Source organism: Heptranchias perlo, chromosome 21 (genome assembly GCF_035084215.1).
Source record: "Heptranchias perlo isolate sHepPer1 chromosome 21, sHepPer1.hap1, whole genome shotgun sequence".
Lineage (NCBI taxonomy): Eukaryota > Metazoa > Chordata > Chondrichthyes > Hexanchiformes > Hexanchidae > Heptranchias > Heptranchias perlo.
In genome coordinates this window covers 20,496,318-20,524,143 of record NC_090345.1, presented here as the reverse complement: position 1 = coordinate 20,524,143, position 27,826 = coordinate 20,496,318, and the positions used below count along the sequence as shown (strand labels likewise).

At 37.7% G+C, this 27,826-nt stretch overlaps 2 protein-coding genes across 3 annotated transcripts; one reads left to right on the top strand and one right to left on the bottom strand.

The window, feature by feature from the left end:
• Window positions 1–1,485: 1,485 nt before the first annotated feature.
• Window positions 1,486–14,630, bottom strand: LOC137340031 (U6 snRNA-associated Sm-like protein LSm1). The gene is made up of 4 exons (XM_068002237.1): window positions 14,525–14,630; window positions 6,622–6,690; window positions 3,890–4,005; window positions 1,486–3,654 (listed from the first exon to the last, which is right to left on the bottom strand). Exons 1-4 carry the CDS (start codon window positions 14,568–14,570, stop codon window positions 3,484–3,486), a joined length of 402 nt encoding a protein of 133 aa, XP_067858338.1. The 5' UTR covers window positions 14,571–14,630; the 3' UTR covers window positions 1,486–3,483.
• A 98-nt stretch (window positions 14,631–14,728) lies between these two features.
• On the top strand, window positions 14,729–25,907 carry prdx3 (peroxiredoxin 3). 2 transcript variants are annotated; one of them, XM_068002235.1, is made up of 8 exons: window positions 14,729–14,858; window positions 15,511–15,637; window positions 17,970–18,111; window positions 20,016–20,151; window positions 20,666–20,769; window positions 23,332–23,497; window positions 23,774–23,830; window positions 25,393–25,907. In XM_068002235.1, the coding sequence occupies exons 1-8, from the start codon at window positions 14,829–14,831 to the stop codon at window positions 25,444–25,446; spliced, it is 816 nt and encodes a 271-aa protein (XP_067858336.1). In that variant the 5' UTR covers window positions 14,729–14,828; the 3' UTR covers window positions 25,447–25,907. The 2 variants fall into 2 exon arrangements, with proteins under 2 accessions (XP_067858336.1, XP_067858337.1); XM_068002236.1 differs by lacking the exon at window positions 23,774–23,830 and having other exon boundaries at window positions 14,748–14,858.
• Window positions 25,908–27,826: the final 1,919 nt, after the last annotated feature.

The window sequence follows — 27,826 nt, the reverse complement described above, 5'->3', positions numbered from 1 at the left end:
GGCCTACTCCTGCTCCTATTTTCTATGTTTCAAATCAAACAAAAAAAATTGTTACAAATCCCATACAATTTATTTGTACCTGTAAACTACGTAGGTAGACATGCATTGGTTGCTCAGTAACTCATCACTTCCCCATATGTATTGTACCCCATTTTACATAGTCATAGAACTGGTTTAAAATTCAAATATTCTATGGCTTTACCTACCACAACTCACCTAACCACATCTAATCATGTTTAGTTCTTATCATCTTTGATATATTACACACACAGTCCTATTATACTAACACCTTAATCCATTACTTCTTTTTGACGTTTCTATGACACTTAATTATTTGCATCTTGTTTTGCACCTATGTAAATATGCCATATTTCCATAACGTCTAGGATTTAACATTGCCTGTGCAATGGGCCAAAGTTTAGGAGCACGAGAGAAGATTTTTGCACTTTTGTTAATAACTCAAAAATGTAATTCCTATGTTTACAAAACTCAGGGGGACAACAGAACAGATTATGCTAATTAGACATTTTCATATACAAACTAAATTAATTTTCTTTGTAAATATTATAAATGCATGTTACCATGGTATTGTTGCTTCTATCCTTCATTTTGCTCATGTAAGCCTGGTTAATATCACAGCACAGACTATATATTTATCTAACTGGACAATGCAAAAGGGCACTACTATACAAAGCACTCAAGAAAGCTAGAGTACAACTGACATATTCTATTATGTTCAGTGCCAATAAATCCTGCTGCAATATTAATTTCCTTCAATCTCCACTCCCTCTTTATGTTCTGTTATCTGATTAAGAGATTACTTATTCTCTTACCTACAGCAGATTTAAGATCTGAAATTACTCTTTTAACAAAAGAATGTGTTAGACTCTGGCTTCGCACATCAGGGAATTGAGTTCAAATGGGCAGCCCAAACCGATGGGATGAAAGTCTATGTCTACTGGCTGGAATGGTCATACGTGAAATGGATTTGGATAGTCTCAATCCAGTTCCTAGTGGGAATGGACCTAAAGCACAAAATTCTACACAAATTAGCAATGTCACTCAAACATTGCTATGGGAAAGGGGAAAAAATCCACACTGGTCCAGGAAAAGGTCCTCTTCTGAGTCTGGGGCTGAGGCATATTGTTGGCTCACAGCAGAGGAAGCTTTACTCTGCATCTAGCTGTGCTATACCTGACCAGAGGGTGCTCAAGACTGACAATGAATGGCTGAAATGGAAAGTGTTTTATTCCATTGCACTAAAATCTCTTACAAATTCGGGTCTTGATTTAGATACCTTCTTGGGTTCAGTGGCATCAGCTGCTCGCCTTACTTTTATGGGAGTTGACTCACACTGCCCTATATCTACTTGTATAATATTGTGACCCAGGGGCATAATAATATGATCTGAACTGGATATTCACGTCTTTCACATGTGTGCTTTAATTTCTCCGAAGGCAAACACTTATGAGATAAGGCCAGATAGGGATTTCTAAGCTGCTTTATTGATGAATACACAGAGCAGTTATGATCAGGCACATTTAACTCAATCATACAGCATATCCTTGCATAATAATACCAAATAAAGAACATGCCACAGTAGTGCGTCATCTTACTTAACTTAAACAAGATAACTTCTAACTGTGCTCCAGCTTTTCTAACCTTAGTCTCAGTGAAAACCTTCACAGCTTTTGCTTTAATGAATGCCTGCCTGTGTTTTATCTCCCTCTGTTTATAGATAGACAGTTTCTGCTGGCCCTTCGGATTCTTAAATTTCTGTCTGTATGCTCCAGGTGTTAAATTATAAGCTCAGAGATGTTTCACAATGAGAAAATGCCGCAAGCTGTTTTCTGCTTAATGGCACCGCAAGTCAGCTGGCCTGTTCCATTTTGTGGTGACCAGCTAACAATTTAAATGCAGGGATAAAACTATCATTGTCAACTATTATTGTCGCCACTTTAAAATTTGGAATAAGATTTAATAAAATGGTGGGCCCAGAGTTCTGTGACCCCATTTACCAGACTTGCTGCTGACATGCATTTCTCTGCCATTTCCAGAGCATGGTGATTCTTTTCCTCCCTCTCATCAATCTCATTATGGAACAGCTGCTCCTCTTTCACCTCATATTGCCACTGTTTCTCCTTCTGACTCAAATTTGCATTATTCCCTCTCTTTCTGCATTACTCTGCTTCCTATCTTTGTCACTCAAGCTCTAATTGGCTTACACTGCCCTATATCTTACCTATATAATGGTATAACCCAAAGACATAATAGTATCCTCTTGTGATCAGAACTGGATATTCATAACTTTTACACATATGCTTCTACAATCTCTGTAAAGGCGGACTAAGTAAACACTTGTGTGGTAACGTCAATTTTGGTACCCCATTCTAAGGTATGCCTGGTGCTGCTCTTGGAGCCATATACATTATTTATGGAGCAATATATATTTTATATTAATTGTACAGAAGGCATTCCTTCACCATTAGGTCACTATAAAAACATCGTAAAGTAAATACTAATGCTCAACTAAGATATTACAAAGTAACCTTGGAAGGGTTTCAGCAAATTAATTTTTTGGTTGTTCAGTTTGCAAGTAATGCAGTAAATAAAAAATAGGATAGAGATAACGAAACTTCCCATCTTCACAAAACTACACCAAAAAAGGCTGACCCTCTGTAGAGTGTTACTATTGGAAGTAACACAATTTTTGTATGTAAAGGAATATTTTCATTCTGTTTCCCCATTAGCAAGAAACCAGGAACAGTGTGAATTATGACACAGATGAGAGGATATCAGCAAATATTATAGTAAGAGATTACTATATATTAGTTTATTAAGAAAGAACTTGCATCTATATAGCACTTTTCACAACCTTCATGATGTACCAAAGCACTTTACAGCCAATTAATTACTTTTGAAGAGTGGTCACTGTTGTATGGTATGCAAACAATGCAGCTAATCTGTACACAAGGTCTCACAAATAGCAAAGGGATGAGTTGAAACTATATAATTTATTAAGCAATAAATGATAACATTTCAACTTTCCACCCTACAGGGAGATTTTTATTTTCGGTAAATACACAGCAACTTAATCTATGTAAGAAAAACCTACCTACAAATAATGCATTGATTGGTACGCCCCATCCCTTTGCTGAATAGAGGACCCATCACTTGCAACTAAAGCTGCATCATGGTGAAGATCTTTTATTGTTACATTTTCAGGCCAATAGATTGGACACCGAGAACCTGTAAATTAACTCAATTCATTCTTTCTGATGCTTTGTCTTTAAAAAAAGCACAGCTAGTCCATAATCACTGTTGTAAAATAGTTTTTAAAACTTTTTTTTACATATGTTGTTCATTCATCTTATAGATACAATCTATCCCATTTCAGCAGGGAAATCTAGTAATTCCAGTCACTTAAAAAAGGTGGTGTGTGTGTCAAAGTCTGGTATTGTACATTTAAAAGTGATTTCTTTTTTAGTATTCATCAAGGGTATCTGTACGAGGGATAGATAATCCTCGCTCTTTTAACGCTTCACTTTTTGCCTTCTCTGCTTCTTGTTTTTCATGCTGCTGAACTCTTTGAGCTTCCAGAATCTCCTCAATAGACACTTTCTGCAAGGGAGTATCAGTCTCCCTTTCCAGATCCTATAAGGGTAACATCAGTCATTAAAGGTACTCAAACACAGAAGCAGATTTAAACACAGTGAGACAATTACACTACTAAATGAACTAGAAGAAAAGTGTGGCATAATCTTAATCTCATAACGACTAATTAAATTGTGCAACACTGAGTATGCATCTGAAGTTATTCACCAATTCTTCAGGTATTGATACTGGTTCAACAAGAATGAAGTAAGAAATTAGGATTTAATTAACTTACTATTTCCCCGAGAAGCACCACATTTTCTCCTCGGACAACGAAAATCCCTCTGGGAATGTCACCGTATTTCCTTCCTACATGGATTCGTTCCACTGTCCGATGCAGAACCAAATTAGCTGCAACATAGTAAGGGGGGAAAGCATAATTGCTTTACTGTCTAGCAAAGACTCTGCTCATAAAAGAGATTATAAATCAATGCATGAAGAAAAGCACTGCATGGTTATCAATAAAATTGTTTATTTTTTAAGTTACAATTGCACTGCAATTCCAGAGCTGGATCACTCCTGCCTTTCCCCAACATGATTCTCTTAAAATGTTTTAACAGTACTAATTTAGATCCGTTAGGATGAAAATGTCACTAGAATTAGCTTCATTCATTTACATCACAGGGCCTGTTTGATATATCACCACAACACTTTATACTGAGATGTTTTGAACTTTTACAATATATACAAAATGAATAAATTATTTACTTGTCCTCCTGCTTTTATAATCAGAATTGTACAATTCTGATTATAAAAGCAGGACGACAAGTAAATAATTTATTCATTTTGTATATATTGTAAAATATACTTAACTCCTGAAAAGTTACCTAACTGTTGAAACAAGCAGGTAAACAATTGTCAGAACTGTTGCAATGTTTCTACTAGATCTAATATTCCAGAAATCTACTAGTCATATCTTAACCACTGGTGCTTTTTCCAAAAGGAAAAGTATCATTGAGAAAATGCACCCCCTCCCCAATTGCTTGTATTAATAGTATATAATTGAATTACACCATGTTATTTAATGTAGCATTACATTTGTAGATGGGGAAGATCAGGCACCCAAGAGATCAAATGAAGCTAACTTGTGCCAAATTCCAATACAAGAGCAGCTCTCATATTTACCTGAGTTAAAATCCAAGGTCAACTCCAAACTGCACGATTCTCAGGTAAACTACAGTGGCTAGTGTCACATGGTCAACTTGTATGAGACAAAGGGTCTAACCCCACTATTTCTCCTCTTGAGAAGGATGTAGTCACATACCATTCCACTGTACATGAGAGATTTTGACATATTTGCTGAAAGGTCAGCTGAAATCACAGCTCAGTATCAAACTTTCCATCCAGAAATCAACCCAATATGCTGAATAATGATCTGGTTCTTAAAACTCCAATTGCTCATCTGTTTCAACTACTTTTCTCAACCACGTTCCCTCATTCGAATGGAAAGCAATAAACATCATGCTAATCAAACTCCAACAACTACAGATCACCACCTCTACTGCTGATTGTGTCAAAATCATAGTGAATTAGAAGCTATCGCAGAACAATCTGCTACCTCCTTAACAATTTGTTTCAGAGCAAATCAACTGGTAGCATTCTCAATTTCATAATCTAGAAATAGAGCGATTCTCTACACTTAATTTAAAGTCTGAGCAGCAAACCTGAGCATTTGCAGAGCATTCAATAGGATGTATAAAGACTGACTCTTGCAGAGTATGTTATAAACTGTTGAACTATTGTGCAACTTCCTCAAATGATAAAAGCAAAGGCTCAAGCCAGAATGACATTTGTCCTCACTTCATAACACCTACACAGGGAACCTTCAGGGAAGTCTGCTTGGGTCCATTTTCATTTTCAATTTCAATATGGAGCATGTCATCAAAAATGCTCTTTTTACTGACAATATTCCTCTAGAGTGGCGAACTCCCCTGCTGAAAACATGATGTGACTGAGTTACTCTGGGCAAACATAGACAGAATTGGGCAGTTGGTGAAGAAATTATGGGTTATATTCAGGGCCCAAAAGAACAGGTGAGTAAATTAGCTGAAAAAGTTGGTCCAAAATATTTCTCATCCATCTGAATTATACAAGAGTAGTAAGCTTTCCTCAGTTGTTTGGTAATTACATTTGAGCAACTGTTGAAGAGCCAAATAACGAAGATGGTCATAATTGCTTGAGTGAGACGACTGAACAAAGCTCAGCTTTACTTTCCAGTAGTGTACTTCAGTCTTCTACAAGGCCTACTTGGGCGATGTGCCCCAAATGGACAAGTTCGAGAGACAATTAATCTTGCATTCAATATGGTTTAAACCACAATCTTCAAAACGTTTGCACAGAAATACCAGCAGTAAAGCTTTACATACTGCTTCTCCTGTCTGTACTGTCGTCTGGAATTCTTCCCCTTATAGTTAAAAGCTGAATAGTTGACCTTGTTCAACCACATTTGTTGGAGCACATGTCAGATCATTGGAAACTTCTGGCTTGGAAGTTGACAACCCAATTCTCTCCCTGCTCCCTGCGACCACAAGTATCAATTGCTTAAGTTAGCTGTTCTTTTCAGTTGCCTCAAGCTGTGTTCTGCTACTATGTCACTTACAGAATGCTTAAAAAAAATTAAAAAGGACATTCTGGTTAATCACAGGGGTACCGATAGTGTGACTCCCATCTGCATTGCTCCTGCATTCAATATACAAACAAATCTATTATATACACAATCCGAATTTGGGGGAACAAAGTCTTTACTTCTAGTGATGGATGTTTTCATAATTCAACTCCTCCTTGCTCTAGAGTTCAGCAATTACTGTACTGATTCAAAGCCATTACCACAGGAACATCATGTTCTTTCAATTGTCTAAGGAGATATATAAGCGTTTTAACCACATGACCTACAACTTTCTATTATCAAAAGTGATTGAAACACCACACAGTTTAAACACTTTTTTTTGCTGCCGATACAATACTCACCAAATTGATCTACACTCCTCAAATATCCTATTAATGTTCTTCCATCCCGAAGTACTACTAAATGTTTTTCTGTGAAGGAAAATAAATATTTTAGACAGTATAATTAACCATATGGTCCTCTAAAACAACATTCTTGAAAACTGATAGGCATGAACTATTGTTAATTTCACACTGTACTTCACCACAAATGCACAACTGCACTTTGGGAGCCTTTAAAGTTTCATCCCTAAACCACAATAAACAGCAAGGGTCTTGTTGGAGAATACAACAGAAGCAGAAGCTGGTGGATAAAGACACCAACTGAAACTTAATCAGACACACTCTGGAATCTGTTTCTGAAGTCTGTGAATAAACCATCATTAGAGAGACACTGAAGCCTTGAAATTACACTGTGCAAAGGTTAGCACATGTTGTCTGAAATTCCTTTGTCTGCTATCTCACCTGAGGCATTAACCAGTGAGCTTTCAACCCCATATTCTCATCATCACAAAGAACGCCTATTTCCACCTCCGTAACATCATCCACCTCCACCTCTGCCAATCTTCCACTGAAACCCTCATCAATGCCTTTGTCACCTTCAAACTCAACTATTCCAATTCTTTCCTGGCTGATCTTCCATCCTCCACTTTCTCTAAACTTTAGTTCATCCAAAACGTTGTTGCTCGTATCCTATCCCACATCAAGTCCTGCTCACCTATTACCCCGTCCTTGCTGACTTACATTGACTACCGGACTCCAAACATGTCAAATTTAAAATTCTCATCCTCCTTCATGGCTTTGCCCCTATCTATCTCTGTAACCTCCCCCAGTCCTACAACCCCGCCCCACCCCGAACTCTCCATTCCTTTAATTCTGCCTTTTGTGCATAACCCCGCCCATTCACCCTACCACTGACAGCAGTGCCTTCAGCTGACTTTGGCCCCACCCTCTGGAATTCCCTCCCTGCACCCCTCCGCCTCTCGTCCTTTAAGGCCCTCCTTAAAACGCACCTTTCTGACCAAGCTTTTGGCCACCCCTCCTAATATCTCCTTGTCTTGATGTTCATTTTTGTCTGATTACAACTGTGAAGCATATTGGGACATTTTTCTATGGTAAAGGTGCTTGATAAATGCAAATTGCTGCTGTTGTTTATGTTAAATGAATTAATATCACTTAAAATAATGGACAAAAGAATTTCATATGAATGTGCTAAGCATTCATACAGTAACGTTCACACAGTATAATTTATACGTCTGGGTGACTATTAAGACAAAGAAATATCTGCAAAGACAAATAATATTTCACAAAAGCCAAAATTACTTTTCTAAACCCTGTAACTGAAGCTGTTAATCTGTATGTACAGATTTAATCTGATTTCTAGAAAATGCTTTTTCTAAAAATGCATAATCTTGTTAGGTATTTATTTAAAATATTAACAGTAAAAACTTTTCAGCTTTTAACAAGCTCCTTCATTAAACTTATAATAATGGCCAAACAATTTACAATCCTAAGCATATATTCTTCCAAAGTACTGTAAAATATAGGCTGCTGTCAATGTTCATTTAATGGACTGATTCGCAGATATATTCCTCCTCTTATCTATTCAGCCCAGCACAGGTCAAATACAAAAAAAACAGAGCACTCATTTTGACAATAACATTTAAAGTATCCCTTTGGAATTTTTAACCGAGGATTGAACACAGGGCCCATTTCAGTAGGTGTTGTCATTTTTGCTGCTAGGTTGATTGCAAAACTTTCTAGTTCTGTATATTAAAGAAGCATTGCCTTTATGAAAATTGTTTGGCATCTTTTAATTTATAAATACGACAAAATAAATGATGGTGAATTACATTTACACAATGGCCATTGTGATGAAAATGATTCACAACTGTTTGGCTTTTCTCTATCCTGAATAAAAAAGTTTACCAAACACTTGTGACCCTTTAACTCAAGTTGAGTAAATAAGCAGAAGAATAATTCTTTTGTTTGCAACTATTGTCATGTGGATCAAAGCACCAGCAGCGTGCTGCAAGACAACATTTTTTGAGGGGCTTCCTTCATGTGTAGAGCAAACCTAAATGCAGATACATTTGAAAGAAGTATCTCACAGCCCAGGGAGACCTCTCTATCTTCATGCACTACAGTTGTGGCAGTAAGTATGTTCACATGGAATGTGACTTGACAAGGCTGCCGATTTGAAAATGTTTCATGATCTGTGAAATGACCTTGTGGGTCATGCAACTACAGAACCAGCCTGCTGACTAAATATTCCTACAACTGTTTTTGACTCCTACTATACACCCCAGCAGTTGCTAATATCTCCTTCTTTGGCTCAGCAATAATTTATTTTTCATTACACCTCTGTAAAGTGTCTTGGTATGTTTTTCTATGTTAAATATAAATGTTTTTCTACATGCTATATAAATGCAAGTTGTTGTTGTTTCAACACAAGAAGAAACGGTCCCAGGGTGAGGCTGAAAAGAAGAAAGAGTGTCGCTGTGCTCTCGATCTGGCATCTAAATGCGGCTGCAGATCTCGGGCTCCCCATTTTATTAAATCAAATCTTATTCCAAATTTTAAAGAGGGGGATGATGATGATAATTTTATCTGGGTATTTGTATTTTTAGCCAGTCACCACAAGTGGCAAAAAAAATGAATGGGCCAGTTGACTTGTGATGTCATTAAGCAGTCAAGGGGTTGTGGCATTTTCTCAAATCAAAAGTTACATTTAAGGGTTTTGCCTTAATGCAAAGTATATTCACACATGTTTTAAAAAAAAGGCACCGAGATGAAAGGTAGTTAAAATGCTAATGAGCTAGGCTATAATATTGACAGGGACTGTCTGGCATAGGCCTTCCTCTTGTGCTGTGAACATAGGGTCAGAGGTGCAGGCAGCCAGTCAGGTTTTTAAACAGACATCTGTGAGGGCAAGCTTTCGTCAGGTGCAAAAGAATGCAGGAGAATAGTTAGAAGCTATTTTGCTTAAGTCAAGTAAGACAACCCACTGACATAAGGAAGCATAGCTTGTTCATTATTATTATTTTTGTGAAGAACGTGTTATACTGAGTCAGGAGCCCCTTGGTCAAGGACCCCATTGTGCATAACTGGCTTCTTGAAGTAAATGTTGACTTCAACTCTGTCTACAGCACTATAAAGACTGCTGGAATTGTCTCCATTTGCACTACAAACAGGGCAGTTACCTCCTAAAGCCATTATTGGGAGAGCCTGGAGGTGTTGTTCCTCGTGCTTGTGGACTTCAAACAACTGCCGAACAACTTTTTCCATTAAAGGGAAAGAATAGTAATTGCTATTGAAATTCCACATGGAACTCTGTAAACTGTTCCAAACGAAATGGAAAATGTGACTGAGTTATGCATCGAATAGTATAGTCCATTGCACTAACAGCAGCTTGATGTTGTTTAGATGCAATATGTATTTTATTTCCCATTAGAAGTAGGGTTTGCTCATTAGGTGATTCATTCAAGGATTTAAGATTAGACTGTAGCTGTAATGATTGATGTCAGGATATCCTGACTTAAGCAAAGTCTTATGATTCTACAAATCCAGATCCTGCTGTGATCTTCTCCATTCTTCAAAGCATCTAAGCAACAGTTAGATCCATTCTCTCTAATAGGTTACAGAGGGAAAGGATCTAAATGTTGCACCGATGCTCTTAATAACATCAATGGAAATAAAAAAAATCGGGAGAGATGTAAAACAGGCTGCTGATTCGCTATCCATTTTACACTATCGCACAAAGTCAAAGTTACACCCAATGTGAGAGGGCAGTTTCTATCCTACTACTCATGATCTCTCTAAACAGTCTTTGGGGGATTAAGTGCAGCACTATCGCAAAGAGACTGCAAGGGCTGCAAATCCTGAATTAGCTGTAGTGAACTCATTGGAGAAGATACAACATCGGTCTGTCTAGTCTAAGGCGGCCCCTGTTAATAGTTTCTGTTTAGAATCACACTGTCTGGACTCTGCAGAAAGGGTAACACTAAATCTTTAAAGAAGAAACTCCCTAATGCATCAGTACAGAGAGTTCTCCAGTTCACCAGAGGCGGGGGAGGGGGGGGGGGAAAAGAGATAGAAACAGCTGATAAAGGTTAAGCTACCAAGGGGGAGCTGACAAATGTAAAAAAAAATCAATACTGGCTGGTACCAATGCTGAGCTTATTTGAACTAGGAATAAAAGCATAGGATGGGTAGAAAGAGTCGGCGCTGAAGTCATTGAACCAGATTAATGCCAGAAGAAATAGAAGAGGATGCACGAGTCAGAATACTACCGGCATTGGTGAAGTATTAGCAATTCTCCTTTACAAAGGATTTCTTAATATTGGTTAGGAGAATCTGAGTCACCATTGTGCCTTTTATGCTTATTCTTTTTGAAGTGAGCAGGTACCAACAGAGTTAGTGAATTCAGTCAGTGCAGTCAGTGCCAAGCATGTAATCAGTGACTGGGCAGAATTGGATGGACCAGAATTTGTTTTCAACTCCTGGTGGATCATAGGTTGTAGATGCCTTAAACAATCCCTACGCGTATGCAGCAAAAACAATAGGCAACTTAGGCATTCTGCCATCTTCTGAGCAGCAGTCAGACATAGCAAGCAATGATCATGCCAATCAGCCTAAGGAAAAGCTTGTGAAAAAATTAGCACAATATTTACAGTGCAAATCTGTTATAATGTACATAATCAGCTAAATCTGACAGATTAGACATATAATTAATTATGCCTTGTTCCGATCAAGAACATTTGTAGATCGGAGAATTTAAAAAAGAGAGACAAACAAGAAAGTACAATTTAAAATGACTAAGCAAACAAAGAAAATCACAGATGAGTGGGTGAAAAAGATGGCATGAACATGGCACTGGGAACAAAATTGATATCTCAGTGACAACACCAGGGTGTATGTCAGCTGACAGTACAGGGGTCATTTGGGGTGTGGGGGGGGGGGGTGGTAAATCCTCTCCCTATTATAACATCGTCACATCATTCAATCCTTAAAAGGAAAGTCATTTCTCACCTTAATTTCCCCCCAGGAAAATGTTTCCTGGCAATGGCTCACTGCAGTGGTGTGTGGAGAATGTGAACTTGAAGAAAAATCTATTTATCGATCTAGTCTCTTCCTAACATTGGCAGGATTGACATTTTGCAAGTGGGTTTCTAGGCAGCCAGACTATTCCATCGCGTCTTTGTAGTTCTACGTCCTTTTTGGGGGAGGAAACTACGTATTGTTTCCCCCAATTTTCTTGGCTCAAATTGGTTAATTGTGTTGGAATTTGGTTCCATGTATGGCAGCACCCTCCACAACTTGCCTTAGTAACCATTCTTCAGGTATAAACCTAGACAGTGAAGGTTAGTAGGCGTTATGATGGCATTGGTGGTGGAAGGATAGGACAGCTCTGGCATTCTAGGCATACATGTATACACGCACCATATATATATATACGCACGCACACACATATATACGCACGCACACACATATATACACATATATAATTATACACATACACACACATGCATAGACACAAGTACATATACACACGCGCGTATACATACACACGCGCGTATACATACACACGCGCGTATACATACACACGCGCGTATACATACACACGCGCGTATACATACACACGCGCGTATACATACACACGCGCGTATACATACACACACATACACACACATATATGTACAGTTGCACACATTACAGCAGGGGTTACTGGATAAAGATCTGAAGCATATTTATTCTTCTACCTGTTAGAAGAAATCACCTCTAATGGCAGATCTCCCAGCCAGAAAAGATCACTGAGTAGGTGGTGGTTCAAATGTAAGTTCCTCTTATGTGGGAGCAAAGATAAGTATCCTTCCATGTCCTAGAAGCCAATCACAGCACTACAAGTAATTAAAAAAATAATTATTGCTAAGGACTATCCAGTTACCACCAAGGTGTAGTTGGTACTGAGATTTTATTTAAAATTGCTTTGTAACACCAGCATAAGCATCCAGGACTGGAATGGAAGATAATCCTCACTCCCACAGTAACAAATAACCAAACAATGGACCTACCACTTATATTAACAAAATATCCTTTTTTCACAAGGAAGATTCAGCAAGCTTCTGACATAAAAATAAACTGCAAACTAAAATGACTTCCCTGCTCTCCAAAGTGATTGACCCTTTAAAAAAAAACCATGGTCGTGCAGTTAGAAAATACTAAAGACATTAATTCTAGCAATACTTTCAGTTTCAAAAGATTTAATTCAAATTAGACACTTTTAGTGTTAGAAATTTCATAATAGATCCATGGCTTGGCATTATTTAAAATATTGCCATTAGTAGCTTAAGTTAGATATGATACTGAATATTTTTATACTTTGTAATGCTTATAGAAATGCAACAAGACTAGATGTCAAACAGTGAAGGAATATCTTACTATTTTAAATTGAAGTGGCTGGACATCTTACAGATTTAGACATTGTGTATACAACAGTGCACAAGGAGCTTTAAAGCGCATTTATATTTTACAAGATTTTGAAAAATCTTTTTCAAGAGGGTGATATGCATGGGTTGCTCTCCCCTTTTTACAATTCACAGTAAGGAACCAGTCCCTATAGCAGTAATGGTCTATGCTGTTAATAAGTCCCAGAGTCCAAATGTCTTTATGTTCCCATTACACTATAATCAAACATGGCCAGAGCCCAATGGCACATTCATAAGCTCACATTTTTGTGTGTCTACAAAACAGTTTACTGTAGATCAGCTAGTTTACATTATGGAGGGAAGCTGAAGGGTGATGAACCAGGCATCTAGAACTGGCTCCTCTCTAGTAGAGAAAAACTACCTGTACTATCCATCTTTTCTGCACTACAACTGATCTGGGACTGCTTGATGCTGACAGTAGGTGTAAAAGATTGAAGTGTTCCATTCCCAGCTTTGACATGAGCAGCAAAAAGTTCATCATGTAGTGTACTTCAATGGTTTTAAGGATTTGTATATGCATGTTCACACTAGTTCAGTGCATATAACATATTAATAATGTAATCAATTTGTTCCTTTATTCTTATTGATCCTGCAGTGATTTTGCATAACATGGAAGAATTTTTTTTATCGAGGTTGTAGCAGACAAGATGAAAATTTTATAAATATACAATTTATTTATAAAGCTATTTAGCATCTTATTGCTGGGCAGTAGGTATATAACCATAGAATCATAGAATGGTTACAGCACAGAAGGAGGCCATTTGGTCCATCGAGCCTGTGCCAACTCTCACGAACATATGAATTAAGAGCAGGAGTAGGCCATTTGGCCCCTCGAGCCTGCTTTACCATTTGATAAGATAATGGCTAATCTGTTTGTGACCTCAACCCTACTTTCCTGTCTACCTACTATAACCTTTGACTCCCTTGTTAATCAGGAATCTATCTATCTTAGTAAGAGCAATCTAGTTAGTCCCATTCCCCTGCTCTTATTACTATAATTTTCAGTAAGCAACTTGACTCCTTCTGAAAACTTCAACAAGTACATAGTTTTAGTGAAAAATTCTAACTTTAAACCAATGAGACCAAGTTCTGGTCGGGACCACCTTGCCATTCTGAAAGCAAATTATCCTCGATAGAAATTAAATCCCGGTGAAAAGGTTTCAAATATTTCTTTCCCAACTTCAATCAATTTATTAGATATCTGTTATATGACTCTGGGAGGATTTTCCTCTCTTCAATAGTACACACTACAAGTGCTATTATGTTCTTTTCAGATAACCAATGTCCTTGTCCTGGGCGGGGGAATACAACCATATATTTTGAACAGTCGAATCACAGTGAAGATGAGGCTACCATTACTCGTTTATGTAAACCTACAGCTAGGAGCTAAAAATTGATAAGGCCGAAAAAATAAGAGCGGTGTAAATACAATCCCTTACTGTCTATGTCTTCTATCAGGCTGGCTGTGCCGGGCATGTAGTTCATCTTGGTCCAACCCAACCATTTGGTGTCACATTGTAAACAAGAGGAACTGACGTGAGCACCGAACACCATCACCTCCGGCAAGACGGAGGCGGATCATTATATCTGTTATTCCTTTCGCGCGTTTAAAATTAGTTTCTTTATTGCAGTTATGTTTTTTTTTTCTTGTAGATAATTTGTGTCTCATTTTTAAAAAAATATAAACCGATCCTTGCAGTTTTACTGAGCGTTGCCGCGAAGCCGGCCTCTGGTTGTTGTAAGATGGCGGCGGCAGTGGTAGCGGTGACTCGGGTGAGGAGGAGGCGTGGGTTTTATTGGCGATATTGAATTCTCGTTACAGCTGGGGGAAGAATGGTAGTTTAATCAGAACTGGGGAACGTTATCGTTTAAAATAAAATATTCCGCGGCTGCTTGTGGTCTTGACAGTTTCTATATATCAAGAATTAAACCAACTTCAGAAGAACATTGCTTTACAACCGACTTAGTCCTTGCTATGGGGACCGTGGCTTTCAGTTAACGTTTAATTTTGTTCTTAAGGATGTTACAGAGTTGTCAGCATAGGGTGACTGATTTATGATCAGTGAGACTGATTTATGATCAGTGAGACTGATTTCTCCCACACTTCTTTAAAGTCGTGGAGATGTGGCTGAATTTTTCACCGAGGTGTATCAGGATAGGTCATAGTATTTTAAATCAAAATGAGAGTTGACAGGTCTGTTAAGTAATCGTCTTTGGAACATAGTTGTTAAAGGTCAGGGCTGTTTTTTCCAACGTTTTTGCAGGTTAAATGATTTAAAATTGGTCGGAATTTAAATCATTTTAATACTTAAATTCATCTGCTTGGGAGTCACATTAATAATCGTCTGGAGCAAACTTCGATTAAAATGCGAATTAACAGCGTTCTTTCAACTGTAGCGATTTATTGTCTCTTCTTGCTTTGCAGCTTTACCGAGCATGTTTAAACACCAGGGGAGTTTCTGCAGCTCTCCGGGCGCGCTGCATTCAGAAAAATGCAGCAAACTGTCGTATTTCAACACCGTTCACAAATCATAAACTCAGCTTCAGTACAAGTAAGTGCTGTGGGAAATATGTGTTATATTCTAAAGGAGTTCCATAACTATTTTGACTGAAAACATTGAAGGAAGTCCAGCCTCTTCACAGATAGCCGGGATTAGAGGTTACTGAACCAGAAACAAGTCTTAAGTGAATTTTAGAGCCAACCCCGTCCCCATTAATAACTTAAATAGAGTTATACAGCACGGATAGAGGCCCTTCGGCCCATCGTGTCCGCGCCGGCCATCAAGCCCTGTCTAATCCCATATTCCAGCATTTGGTCCGTAGCCTTGTATGCTATGGCATTTCAAGTGCTCATCCAAATGCTTCTTGAATGTTGTGAGGGTTCCTGCCTCCACAACCCTTTCAGGCAGTGAGTTCCAGACTCCAACCACCCTCTGGGTGAAAAAGTTCTTTCTCAAATCCCCTCTAAACCTCCCGCCTTTTACCTTGAATCTATGTCCCCTTGTTATAGAACCCTCAACGAAGGGAAAAAGCTCCTTAGTATCCATCCTATCTGTGCCCCTCATAATTTTGTACACCTCAATCATGTCCCCCCTCAGCCTCCTCTGCTCCAAGGAAAACAAACCCAATCTTCCCAGTCTCTCTTCATAGCTGAAGCGCTCCATCCCTGGTAACATCCTGGTGAATCTCCTCTGCACCCTCTCCAAAGCGATCACATCCTTCCTGTAGTGTGGCGACCAGAACTGCACACAGTACTCCAGCTGTGGCCTAACCAGTGTTTTAAATAACATTAATAATATTAATAACTTTTTAATTTTTACATGCTACAATAGTCTAAACACGTGTTTCAGGAGGTGCATGGTCTTTGGACTTAAACAATTTTCTAAAATTGCATTAGGATAACAAATTGCTCAGATAATACAGGTAAGAATTTTCAAAGAGCTTGCCGCATGCAGGCACGTTGCAGCCACAGACACCAAAGACGCTACCACCCTTACTGCAATCTTCTAGAAGAAACAAAACGGGAGGAAAAAAACTGGCCAATTTAGGAAATATTCTGGGAAATAAAATCAAACAAGCTCTCAGGAGACCATGGTAACTCAAGCCTTTCTATTGTCAGCTACCTCAGTTATTTTTATAACTTGAGATGTTGTACTCTTAACATCTAATCTAACTCTTTGCCTATATATTTTGTGCACATGCCTTAATTTTTCTCATCCCTATCCATTTTCAAATAACTTGTTCAACTGGTCAGAATCTCTTTCCTTCATCATTTTAAAACCGCAATCATATCTCCTCTAAGCCTGTTCTCCTCTATTAAAAATAGCCCCAGCTGCTTGAGCCTATTGGATAACTAAGTGCCCGATGTCTAGGTATAATTTTGGTTACCCTCCTCTGTACTGCCTCCAGCATCTCAATCGTGACAGTGGGAATCAAAACTGAACACACTACTCCCAAGTGAAGCTGTATATAGCCTAACTATAGTATCCTTAGATTTATAATGTACTGTCCTAGCAATACAAACCCTATTTTCCTTCTCAGTGGCCGTATTGCATTTTCAATGATTTATCAACTATGACTGCAGACCCCTCCTACCAAATCTAAATGTGAGAAGATCCTGCTTTACTTTAAAAGTCTGCTTTTTTACTGATGTTAAAATTTTCACCTGCACTGGATGCCACCACCAGGGCTCTGAGCGTGCCTTTAAGAACATGTGCTAAGCTGTTTTTTTTCAATTTGTACGTGCAGGACAGGACTGCTTGTTTGCATTATTCTCAGTATCATACTAGTATGAAGGTGATAGTTGCAGTATAACGGCATCACCAGTGAGCAATTTACTATGATGCACTTTTTAGGTTTTATTTTAAGCCTTTTACTATTCTGCCATAAAGGGAATTTTCACTTTATTGAAATATTGTTTCAGATTTGTCACTAGTGACTTTTATTGATCAAATTAAGTGGTACTACTGATGGGATTCCAATCTAATTTATTGCAAAATGGCCATTTCCTGAATGAGCAGGATCTAGCTTGTGGGCATAGCAAAATATTTTAAAGATGCAAAACATATTTTGTGCTCATATGTTTTGGATTTTACTAGCATTCAATTTTTTTTAAAATCTCTAGTACGGTTTGTAAAATATTACATTCTGTTAAGGCTCTCTGTTTAGAGTGCTTAGTACTTTTTTCTAAGAATCTTATTTTACTATTGCTACTGAGAATGCAACTTGGAGTTTCTATGTATCCAGTTAAAAATACTCATCGTGTAGGCAGACTGAAGGCAAATTAATATCCATGAAAATGTTCTTTGTGTGTGGTTGTGGGACTAGTACAAGGAATGTAATCCTCTAATAGATAATAATTGGCACCTGTACTTTTTCTTTCAGCTTATGCAAACTTTGCTCCTGCTGTTACCCAACCTGCTCCATTTTTCAAGGGCACTGCTGTGGTCAATGGTGAGTTCAAAGAGATCAGCTTGGATGACTACAAGGGAAAATATCTGGTCCTTTTCTTCTACCCTCTAGATTTGTAAGTAATCTTGGCATGTGCATTTTGCTTAAAGCTTGGATGCAAGAGGAAAAAGTTCTTGTCTCCATTTTTTTTTTGTTTGCAAGTGCCCTGCATAACTTTCAAAATTTCCTTTTTGATAATTGTTGCGAGAGCATACTCTAATACTGAATTTTAATGTATACCAACAGTATTTTGTTGCAAATATTTTCTGAGCAAAGTTTAAAAAATATATATATTTCAGTGTAGAAATTATCCTCTGCTGCTCAGAGTTAAGCTGGAGGAAACTAATAAGTAGGAGGAGGCCCTGCACATCTGAAGTCCTGTTATCAGCTTTGAAAATGTTAACAAGTGATGGGTGGAGTACATCTTTTAGGGAACAAATGCTGCTGTTGTGCTCTGGTATCTTGGAACCTAATCTACAGGAACCTAATCCACTGTATTAACTTGTATATAGGTTGGACTTTGTTAAGCAAAAAATCAATTTAAGCTGGGTGTGATGTGTGCGATTTAAATTGGGGAATGGGTCTCTTTGATACTTGATACAGAGCAATATATATGAGCATCAATATGATGTGTATTTTTCTATATGCATATGTGTGCACCCTGACATATATAGAAAGCTTCCTTTGTTCCATAATTATTTATAGATATAAAGTTGTGCAATAGATTTTTTTTTTTGTTTGCTATTGCTGTTATTTGCTTTCTCTGCTTTTTACTTCTGTTTCTCTTGCTTTCTGCTCTGATCTTCAACTTTGCTTTATCTTATTCTGAATCTCACCTTGTGGACAATAACATATGTCTGCTTTTGTAGGCACTGGAAATGTACTTAAAGAATATTTTAGATTTCCTTGCTGTTATCTGTATATTCTTATAGGGATTGAAGCACTGCAGTTGTAGTTTCTGATGTGTACCACTGCTGTGCTTTATACAGTGTAGCCACTGAAAATAAAGGATTTTATATTCTTGCAAAGTTAAATACTATTTAAGATGCTGAGAGTTACTGGCTTATTACACACTCAGGAATTTGCTCCTAGCTTCAACTCAGTACCTTGTTTTGCAATATTTGGGAAGAGGTATCATAATTACTATATTAAAAATAGTCAGATAGCTACATCAGGCAGATTCTGGGATGTTGGTAACGCTACAGCCCTTTCTGATCTTTGCTTTTTTTTTCCTGAATTATTATTCATACTTGAACCATCATAAAGGCTTTCTCACATCAAACACTTGGATACTTTTGAAGGTGAAGTTGCTGAGAACTATACATGTGTGCTTTCAAAATAGCTTTTAGATTGTTTAACCCTGTTTACTAAATAACTCCCTTTCAAACAGCCACTGGGTTCAAGATTTGAACAGCATTACTTTGTTCTGTGGTAAAGCGACAACTCAAAAATGTGAGTGCCGATCTGTTAATTAGTTTCTAAGGGGTACAAATGAATTGCTATACTAAATGTGCATAATATTTTAAGGTTCATAAAAGCAAACGAGTGATTTAAATCCCTAAAATTGAACATGAAAATGCTGGAAGGTGCCCATGTGTGTAGTTTCTAAAGATCATTTGGAGACTTGTTAAAATATCTGGATGTTTTCATTCAGTCATTCTCACTCCCCTATTCCCCTCAAATGACCCACTTTCCTTTTCTCCCAACACTAGATTTTGCTACGTGCACAAAGATGTGGGCAGTACCTGTTCTTATATACCATTTTTAAAAATAGGATACTATCCTGTTGATTTATCTTCTACATTGCAGCAAATGCAGTTGTGTTTCAACCATTTTAAGAATTTGCTCGAACCCAAGCCACTGATGGATTTTCTTTTAATCAGGTTTTATCGTTTTGCTGTTCTGGTTATTATAAGTTTAAAAACAGGCTGTATGGTCATATGAATCAGTTTATTTAAAAAAAATTATTCCTTTTTCCAGTACCTTTGTTTGTCCAACTGAGATCATTGCATTTAGTAACAAAGCAAATGAGTTCCATGATGTAAACTGTGAAGTAATTGGTGTTTCTGTAGACTCTCATTTCTCCCATCTTGCCTGGATCAACACTCCAAAAAAGGTATGGAAGCAAGCATAAAGATTTTTAAAGCTTGTTGTATTTGTGGTTTGTTTGCCTTTTAGAAACTTTGGGATTTCAGTTAGGCTTGGGTGCAGTAGTTCTATAAAGTTAGTATTTGAAGAAGATAACTGCTAACCAATTATTCCTGTTTTAAACCTTTTGAATATGAAATTCATCTTCCAGTGTTGAAAATAAAGGAGTGTTTTATCAAACCATAACTACAAAAACAGAATATTTTAGATGGTGACTATAAGAAGTTAAGATCCATAGAATGTGACTTTGTCCATTAGTAACTATTTTAGGAGTGAAGATTTTTGCATATCTATTTTCTGATTGTAGAAAGTGGGTACAGAAATTATCAGAAGTTCTCAAAAAGATTATTTCTACTTTTAATAAGGTTTTTAAAAAAAATCAAATTCAATGTCTGGGAGTCTTTTTTTTTCTTTTACCTGTAAAATCTTTTAATTAATTTCTGTCTTTGGGTAATTTTCCTCTGTTTATTCTTTTATTCCAGAGTGGGGGTCTAGGGCACATGAATATACCACTGTTGTCTGATTTAACAAAGGATATCTCTCGGGATTACGGAGTGCTACTGGAAAACCCTGGTATTGCCCTGAGGTAAGAGGTTCGGTGTTATAAGGAGTGGATTATGTAGTGTAGCAGGTTAGGCAGAACTGAAATAAAGCTCCAGCATCAGTCTTGTCATCCTCCGTGGTAGTGGAATTATGTTATACTAATTAGATCCAGGTTGGGATAGAGAGCACCTTTACACATCCTAAAATGTATGGACAAAGACACTGGATTGCAGTTTTTATGGTGGAATGCATGCCCTAAAACACCAGTAAAAATCATAAAGTTCCATAAAATAAAAATGGAATTTGACTTCTTCGTTCACCGTAAACCCCAGTGGCCCTAATGATAAATGAATGAAAATACAGAATATCATGTGATAAAAATGAAATTTAGTCTATTCAGTCACCTTAAATCAGTTGCTCTGCATATGGATCAAAAAGTAACGACATCCTTGAAATCTATATTCTCAAGCTATCTGATATACTTGGATACTAATTGTAAAACATATTTATAATGTATTATTCTTGTCTATAAATTTAAGTAGTACTTTGCGGTTGCTAACCTCAAAATGTTATTCCAATCACCCAGTTTGCATTCTGTGAATCTGGGCTGTGCCCTCTGTTCCAAGCATCTGGAAAATTTTTGCTTTTGCTTGCTTCATTGCAGTACTGAGGGAGTGCTGCATTGTCACAGGTACTGTCTTTTGGATGAGGTGTTAAGTCTGCCAGTTGAAGTAGACGTAAGATCTTTATGGCTTTCTTCTCTTAACCAACATCATCAGAAACAGATTATCTAGTCACCGATTCATTTGCTATTTGTAGAACCTTACTGTGAGCAAATTGTTTGTGCATTTGCCTGCATAATAACAATGATCACACTTCAAAAGTAATCTGTTGGCTGTAAAGGGTATTGGGATTTCCTAAGGATATAAAAGGCACTATGTAAATCAAAGTGTTTTTTGTTCATTTCTCCCACGTACTATGTGCTAAATTAGAGTGTGGCACATTTTGAATTTGTAAATTTGTTTGCCTACAGGCTTCTAGAGCCAAGATGTAATTATTTGCTAGGTCTTAGACAAAAGCAGCTGACTCAGGCTGGTTTGCAGTCTTTTCCCCCACCTCTACTTCACTCCATAAATTGTCAGAACAAATACATTCTTACTAGTGCCAAATTGCATTAGAAATTTGTGGGGAAAATTGATAAAATTTATAACTGACACTTATTTCTGGACTGCCAAAATTGTTCACAATTTTCTGTGATTTGTTCCTACTTGGAATCGAAAGATGCAATTCTCACTTTTGCACATTATGGTTTTACTCCCTAGAGGAAGGTGAAATATCCAGGTACCCTTTTTACCTCAAAACTGCTTTTTGGCGCAAATAATTCCAGTACTGTATTAATGCCTGGTGGCTATTTTCAGCGGAACAGTGACAAAGAAAGAATGACCTTGCATTTATATAGTGCCTTTCATGTTCATCGACCGTGCAGCACTCTCTACTGCTCTGAAGTGTCTGCCTGGTTTATGCACTCACAGGCGAGAGTGCTATTACTGAGACAAGGCTTACATCTGAAAGTACAAATTATTGTGAGCCACATGCACAAGATTTTTCCTTCCCTTTCCACTGACCCAATTAATTTTTAATTCAAACATTCGAGGGCAACGTTTCTCTGAGATTGGCTGAACAGACTCACTTATTGCAACAGTACAACAGAGGTGGGAAACTGAGGGTTAATTCACCAATTGGTAAATGAGAGAGGCTGTAGAGGATGAGGCAAGTTTTGCTAGCAAGAGTGGTCTTCAGGTGCAGGTGCCACGATACAAAGTTTTAGCACAGAGAGGGAAAAGGCAGAGATGCACCTGAGTCCCAGAAATAAGGAGGGATGAAGCCAAGTCCCAGATGTGCCGCATCTGAAGCCATTTAGACTTGAGCTTTTGCGGGCTTAGAGCAGCTTCTGGATTATGAAGGGTTTCGATAGAGTAGATAGGGAGCAACTGTTTCCACTTGATTATGAAGCTCTTTATCCTTCATGTAAAAGAGGAATGTGGAATGTTTCCGTATGTCAACGTTTAACCTGGCCAGTTGCAGAGCAAAGCTGCTTCTGCTTTGCAGCAATCGTATGCCTCAACCAGTAAACTTGAACACCCTCAACTGCGTGGCTGCAACTTTCTATTTCCTATATCAGTCATTCTGTGACCTAAACTTGCCAACGTTTTCTCCCTTTGTACTAAATTACAGGCAGCTTTATTCTTGAATAAGACCATCCAGTTATTTCACAGAGGACACTTAAAGCAGTTGTAGAAAAAGATTTCATTTCATCAGTTTGAACTCCAGATTTGGAGATGGAACAAGCACATGCCAACACGGTACCACCTAGGGCCCTGCTAACTCCTCAATTTTGAACATTCATGTCTTTTCCCCCCACCACTGGAAACTTATCAGGCATATTTTTAAACAGTTACGTTTTTTTGTTTCAGTTTAAGTGCATTTGAAGAATGTAACTATTTCACCTCTTCACATGATCGTGAAATATGATTTATGGATTAATGCTTGTAGTGTAATTTTCAAAATTGTATTTTCTCACTTTAAAATGTTCTAATTTTACCAGAGGTCTTTTCATTATTGATGTTAACGGAATTGTCAAGCACATGGGCATCAATGATCTGCCTGTAGGTCGCAGTGTTGAAGAGACGCTACGCTTAGTAAAGGCATTCCAGTTTGTGGAAACCCATGGAGAGGTTTGCCCAGCCAATTGGACCCCTGACTCTCCAACAGTATGTAAAATTGCACTACTCCATTTATCAACTTAATGAATTTTATTAAAAAAAAACTTGTAGAAACTAGACCACATCATTTCGGTTGTAAAGTAATTCAAACAAAGTTTTGCATCAATTACAGAATCTATATTTTCCTGTTGTCACTTCAAGTGTCTGCATATATTTCAAGCCTTTTAAATTCACCTGGCGGGTTTCCTGTTATTAGTGAGTAGGAAGATGTGGTGTTTTTTTAATGTGGGCCCACTAACCTCTGACATCCAACTGTCTTTCCAGCTCCTAGCACAGCCGAAGATGCATTCCCTCTACAATAGGGTTGTCCCCCACTCCCCAGTAAATACGGTCTATCTTACTATCTCTATCTATGCATTTCCCCCCCTCCCCCAAAATTTCTCACCATAACCCATAATAAATGCACTCTCTTGCCTCCCACTCAAAATAGAGGGGATCTCCTTATCTCCCACTATTTGCCTTCCTAATTGCTTGCTGTACCTGTATGTTAACTTTGTTTTGTGTACAAGGACACCCAAATCCCTCTGAACACCAACATTTAATAGTTTTTCTCCATTTTTCTATTCTTCCTACTAAAGTGAATAACCTCACATTTCCCTACATTATACTCCACCTGCCACCTTCTTCCCCACCCACTTAACCTGTCTATATCCCTTTGCAGACTCTGTGTCCTCCTCACAGCCTTCTTTCCCACCAAACTTTGATACATTACACTCGGTCCCTTCATCTGTCATTAATAAAGATTGTAAATAGCTGAGGTCCAAGCACTGATCCTTGCGGCACCCCACTAGTTACAGCCTGCTAACCTGAAAATGATCCATTTATTCCTACTCTCTGTTTTCAGTCCGTTAATCAATCCTCCATCCATGCTACTATATTACCCCAAACCCCATAAGCCCTTATTTTGTGTAACAACCTCTTGTGTGGCACCATATCGAATGCCTTTTGAAAATGTAAATATACTACATCCACTGGTTCCCCTTTATCTATCTTGCTAGTTACGTCCTCAGGAAAACTCCAGTAGATTTGTCAAACACTATTTCCCTTTCATAAAACAATGTTGACTCTGCCTAATCTTATTATGATTTTCTAAGTGCCCTGTTACTATGTCCTTAATAATAGATTCTAGCATTTTCCTGACTACTGATGTCAGGCTGACTGGCCTGTAGTTCAATGTTTTCTCTCTCCCTCTTTTCTTGACTAGTGGTGTTACATTTGCTACCTTCCAATCCACGGAGACCGTTCTAGAATCAAGGGAACTTTGGAAGATCACAACCAATGCATCCACTATCTCTGCAGCCGCCTCTTTTTAGAACGCTAGAATGTAGGCCATCAGGTCCAGGGGATTTGTTGGCTTTCAGTCCCATTAATTTCTCCAGTACTTTTTCTTCACTAATATTAACTACTTTAAGTTCCTCACTCTCATTAGACCCTTCGTTCCCCACTATTTCCGGTATGGTTTTTGTGTCTTCTACTGTGAAGACAGATACAAAACATTTGTTTAACATCTCTGCCATTTCCTTATTCCCCATTATAATTTCTCCTGTCTCAGCCTCTAAGGGACCCACTCTTGTATGTTGCACCACTGTGCTGTTTGACTAATTTACATGTATATCTTCAATTTCCCCGCTCCCTTTTTTCACTCTTCTGATTTTGGCTAGAAATGAGATTGCAATTTTAACTCATTGACTGATGCAGAATAGTAATAGCTTCTGCATTTTATAAATAAATCGTCATTCACAAAGCATTTCTAAAGCACTTGAACTTTCTGCACTTCTAACTTCTCCATGCTTGGGTTACAACCTGTAATATTCCTAGAGTTTTATTGCAGAAGCATGTTTTACCTACAAATGTAATAATTCTGTTCATGATTTATTTTACAGATCAAACCTTCCCCAGAAGATTCCAAGGAGTACTTTGCAAAAGTCAATAAGTAGAATCTAATTTGCTACCTATTACTTTTGTACAGTTCAAAGTTTCAACTATTCAGAATAAGTATTTAGAGGTGGCTGTTTTCTTTGTCAGAGAATAGTGTCGGATGTCAGATTAAAGTTCACAGTAGGTCTAGGATGCTAAATTTGAAATGTTTGTCCAGTGAATTTTGTTTATCATGTGAAGATGGATACTATTCTACTGAATACTCACTCGTTGGTTAAAAAGCAATTTACCCTGAAGTAAACCAGGAGAATATGATCTAGCCAAATAGCGTGATCAACTAAATTTGAGATGGAGCTAACCGTGTACCAATGAATGAATTGCATTTCTACTGCAGTGATTTCTTTTAAAGGAAGTTAAGTTTAAAGTTGATTGTTTAAATGATAATGTCTTCAACTACATTTAAATATATACTTCTAAAGTCTGCACATATATGCTTCTAAATAAAAGGTATGAACAATTATCTCCAATTTCTTCCAAACCACTACAATGCTGAGGATTGTCTTACATTTCTGAAAAATTCAAACTAAACCTAGTTTTAGTTAACACTAGAGAAACTGATTCGAAGAAATATACTTCGAGCTTGGGTGGTACTGAGGGTTAAAAGACTATCTTTTTGGGTTGCATTTGTTACTATTAGCATTGGACATCCTACAGGCTGGCTGCTGTTTCCACTTCCCACACCAGTTCAGTAGAGGTGCTCTTCTAAGATTACAGTTTAAGTACTCTGGGATAACAAAGCACATTCTTCTCAGCATCTTAACTTGGGCAATACCTGAACTGGGAGTGCTTAATGCTGACAGCATATAGGGGGGGTCCATTTCCTAGTACATCACAAAGAAGTGCTACAGGTCAATGTCTGGAGCTGGAGCTGGGTTTGCTTTTTTTAAAAAAAAATAGTGGTTCCCTCTTCGAAGGCATTACAAGTTTTTAACAGGAGTGGATAATTGCTACCAATTTTGTTTTATGAATATTTTTGAAGAGCAAGTGCCGGTGACCTAATTAGGAGCATTGGCTTTTCAGGAGTTCCTGATCACAGGTGTGAGAGCTGAGCTGTAGAATGCAATCTTCATAAAAGCATTGGGCAAATTTCATTTTATTACCAAACTTTTTAAGACAATAACACATTACAAGGTGAATATCATTATATCAAATGATGCATGGCTCTTTTTGGCTGTTTTCTTTCTCTATGATGAAGTTGATGTTTCTCCATTATGCACACTTTGAACAACTGGACCACTAAAGCAGCTTCCCTTGACACATCTCTCCCCTTGGTGAGGCTTAGGTTTCAGACCTGATGCCAATACTCATTCTTCAAAGAAAAAATAATTTTAAAAAATTCAAATTAATCTTTGTTACTTTTAAAACAGCGGTTCCTGTTACATTTTGAAATGCTTTAAATGTGCACTGTATATGCAATGCCTTTGGTTTAAGATATACACTGGAAGCTCTTGCCAAAAATCATTTTGTAGATGAGAAAATTAGTTTTTGATATATTGCTAGGTCTCAAGCACAGGTGAAGAGGCAGATTTTGCCTCAGATCAAAATGGTTTACATTTTATTCAGATGCACTGAGTCATCAGGCAATAAGATTGCAATCTACTTGCAGGTTAAATATAGTACAAAATATGTGACTAATGTGTGTCATAATTAGATCTTGCCAGTAAAACTAACCCTGATGATATCTGTGTTTATCAATCATAGTAACCTATAGTATTTCAGGCAGAAAGCCATTGAACTATTTACTGTGCCCATTCAATTATCTCCTTTGTTTCCTGTAAGATACGTTTTATAATTTAATAACCAAGAGACCTTTCAGATGCCACAAAGTTGTTTTCTTCTCCTTTTTGAAACCTCTTAAAGTTGCCGGTCAACCATCTGTTCAGGTAGTTTGTTCCACATGTTGACTGCTCTGTTTCTAAAGAAATTCTATCTGAATTGCTACGCACAGTATTTTAGTTCTTTGTCTTGAATCTGCACGCCCTAGTTCAGGAATTCGCTACATGGCAGCAAAAAAAAAAAAGTATGGTTCAACAAATCAGCCCTTTTGTAATATTAAACTTCTATCAAATGACTTCCCACACACAATTGGTTATCCTTGAAGTTTTGACATTCTTGTAATCCTCCGCTGAACCCTCAAATGATGTAATATTCCATAGGGAGTAAAGGAACTAAAATGTAACAGAGTTAACATGGTCTTCCTAAGGCCCCATACAATTTTTAAATTGTCCTTTTTGAATTATCTGTTTGTTATAAAGGCCAGTGTCTTCTTTCTTTACTGCATGGGAACATTAGGCTGACCTGTCCACCAAATTAAGATTTGCTCTTCTGCACCTGACTAAGGAGGAAGCCTCCGAAAGCTTGAGATTTCAAATAAAGCTG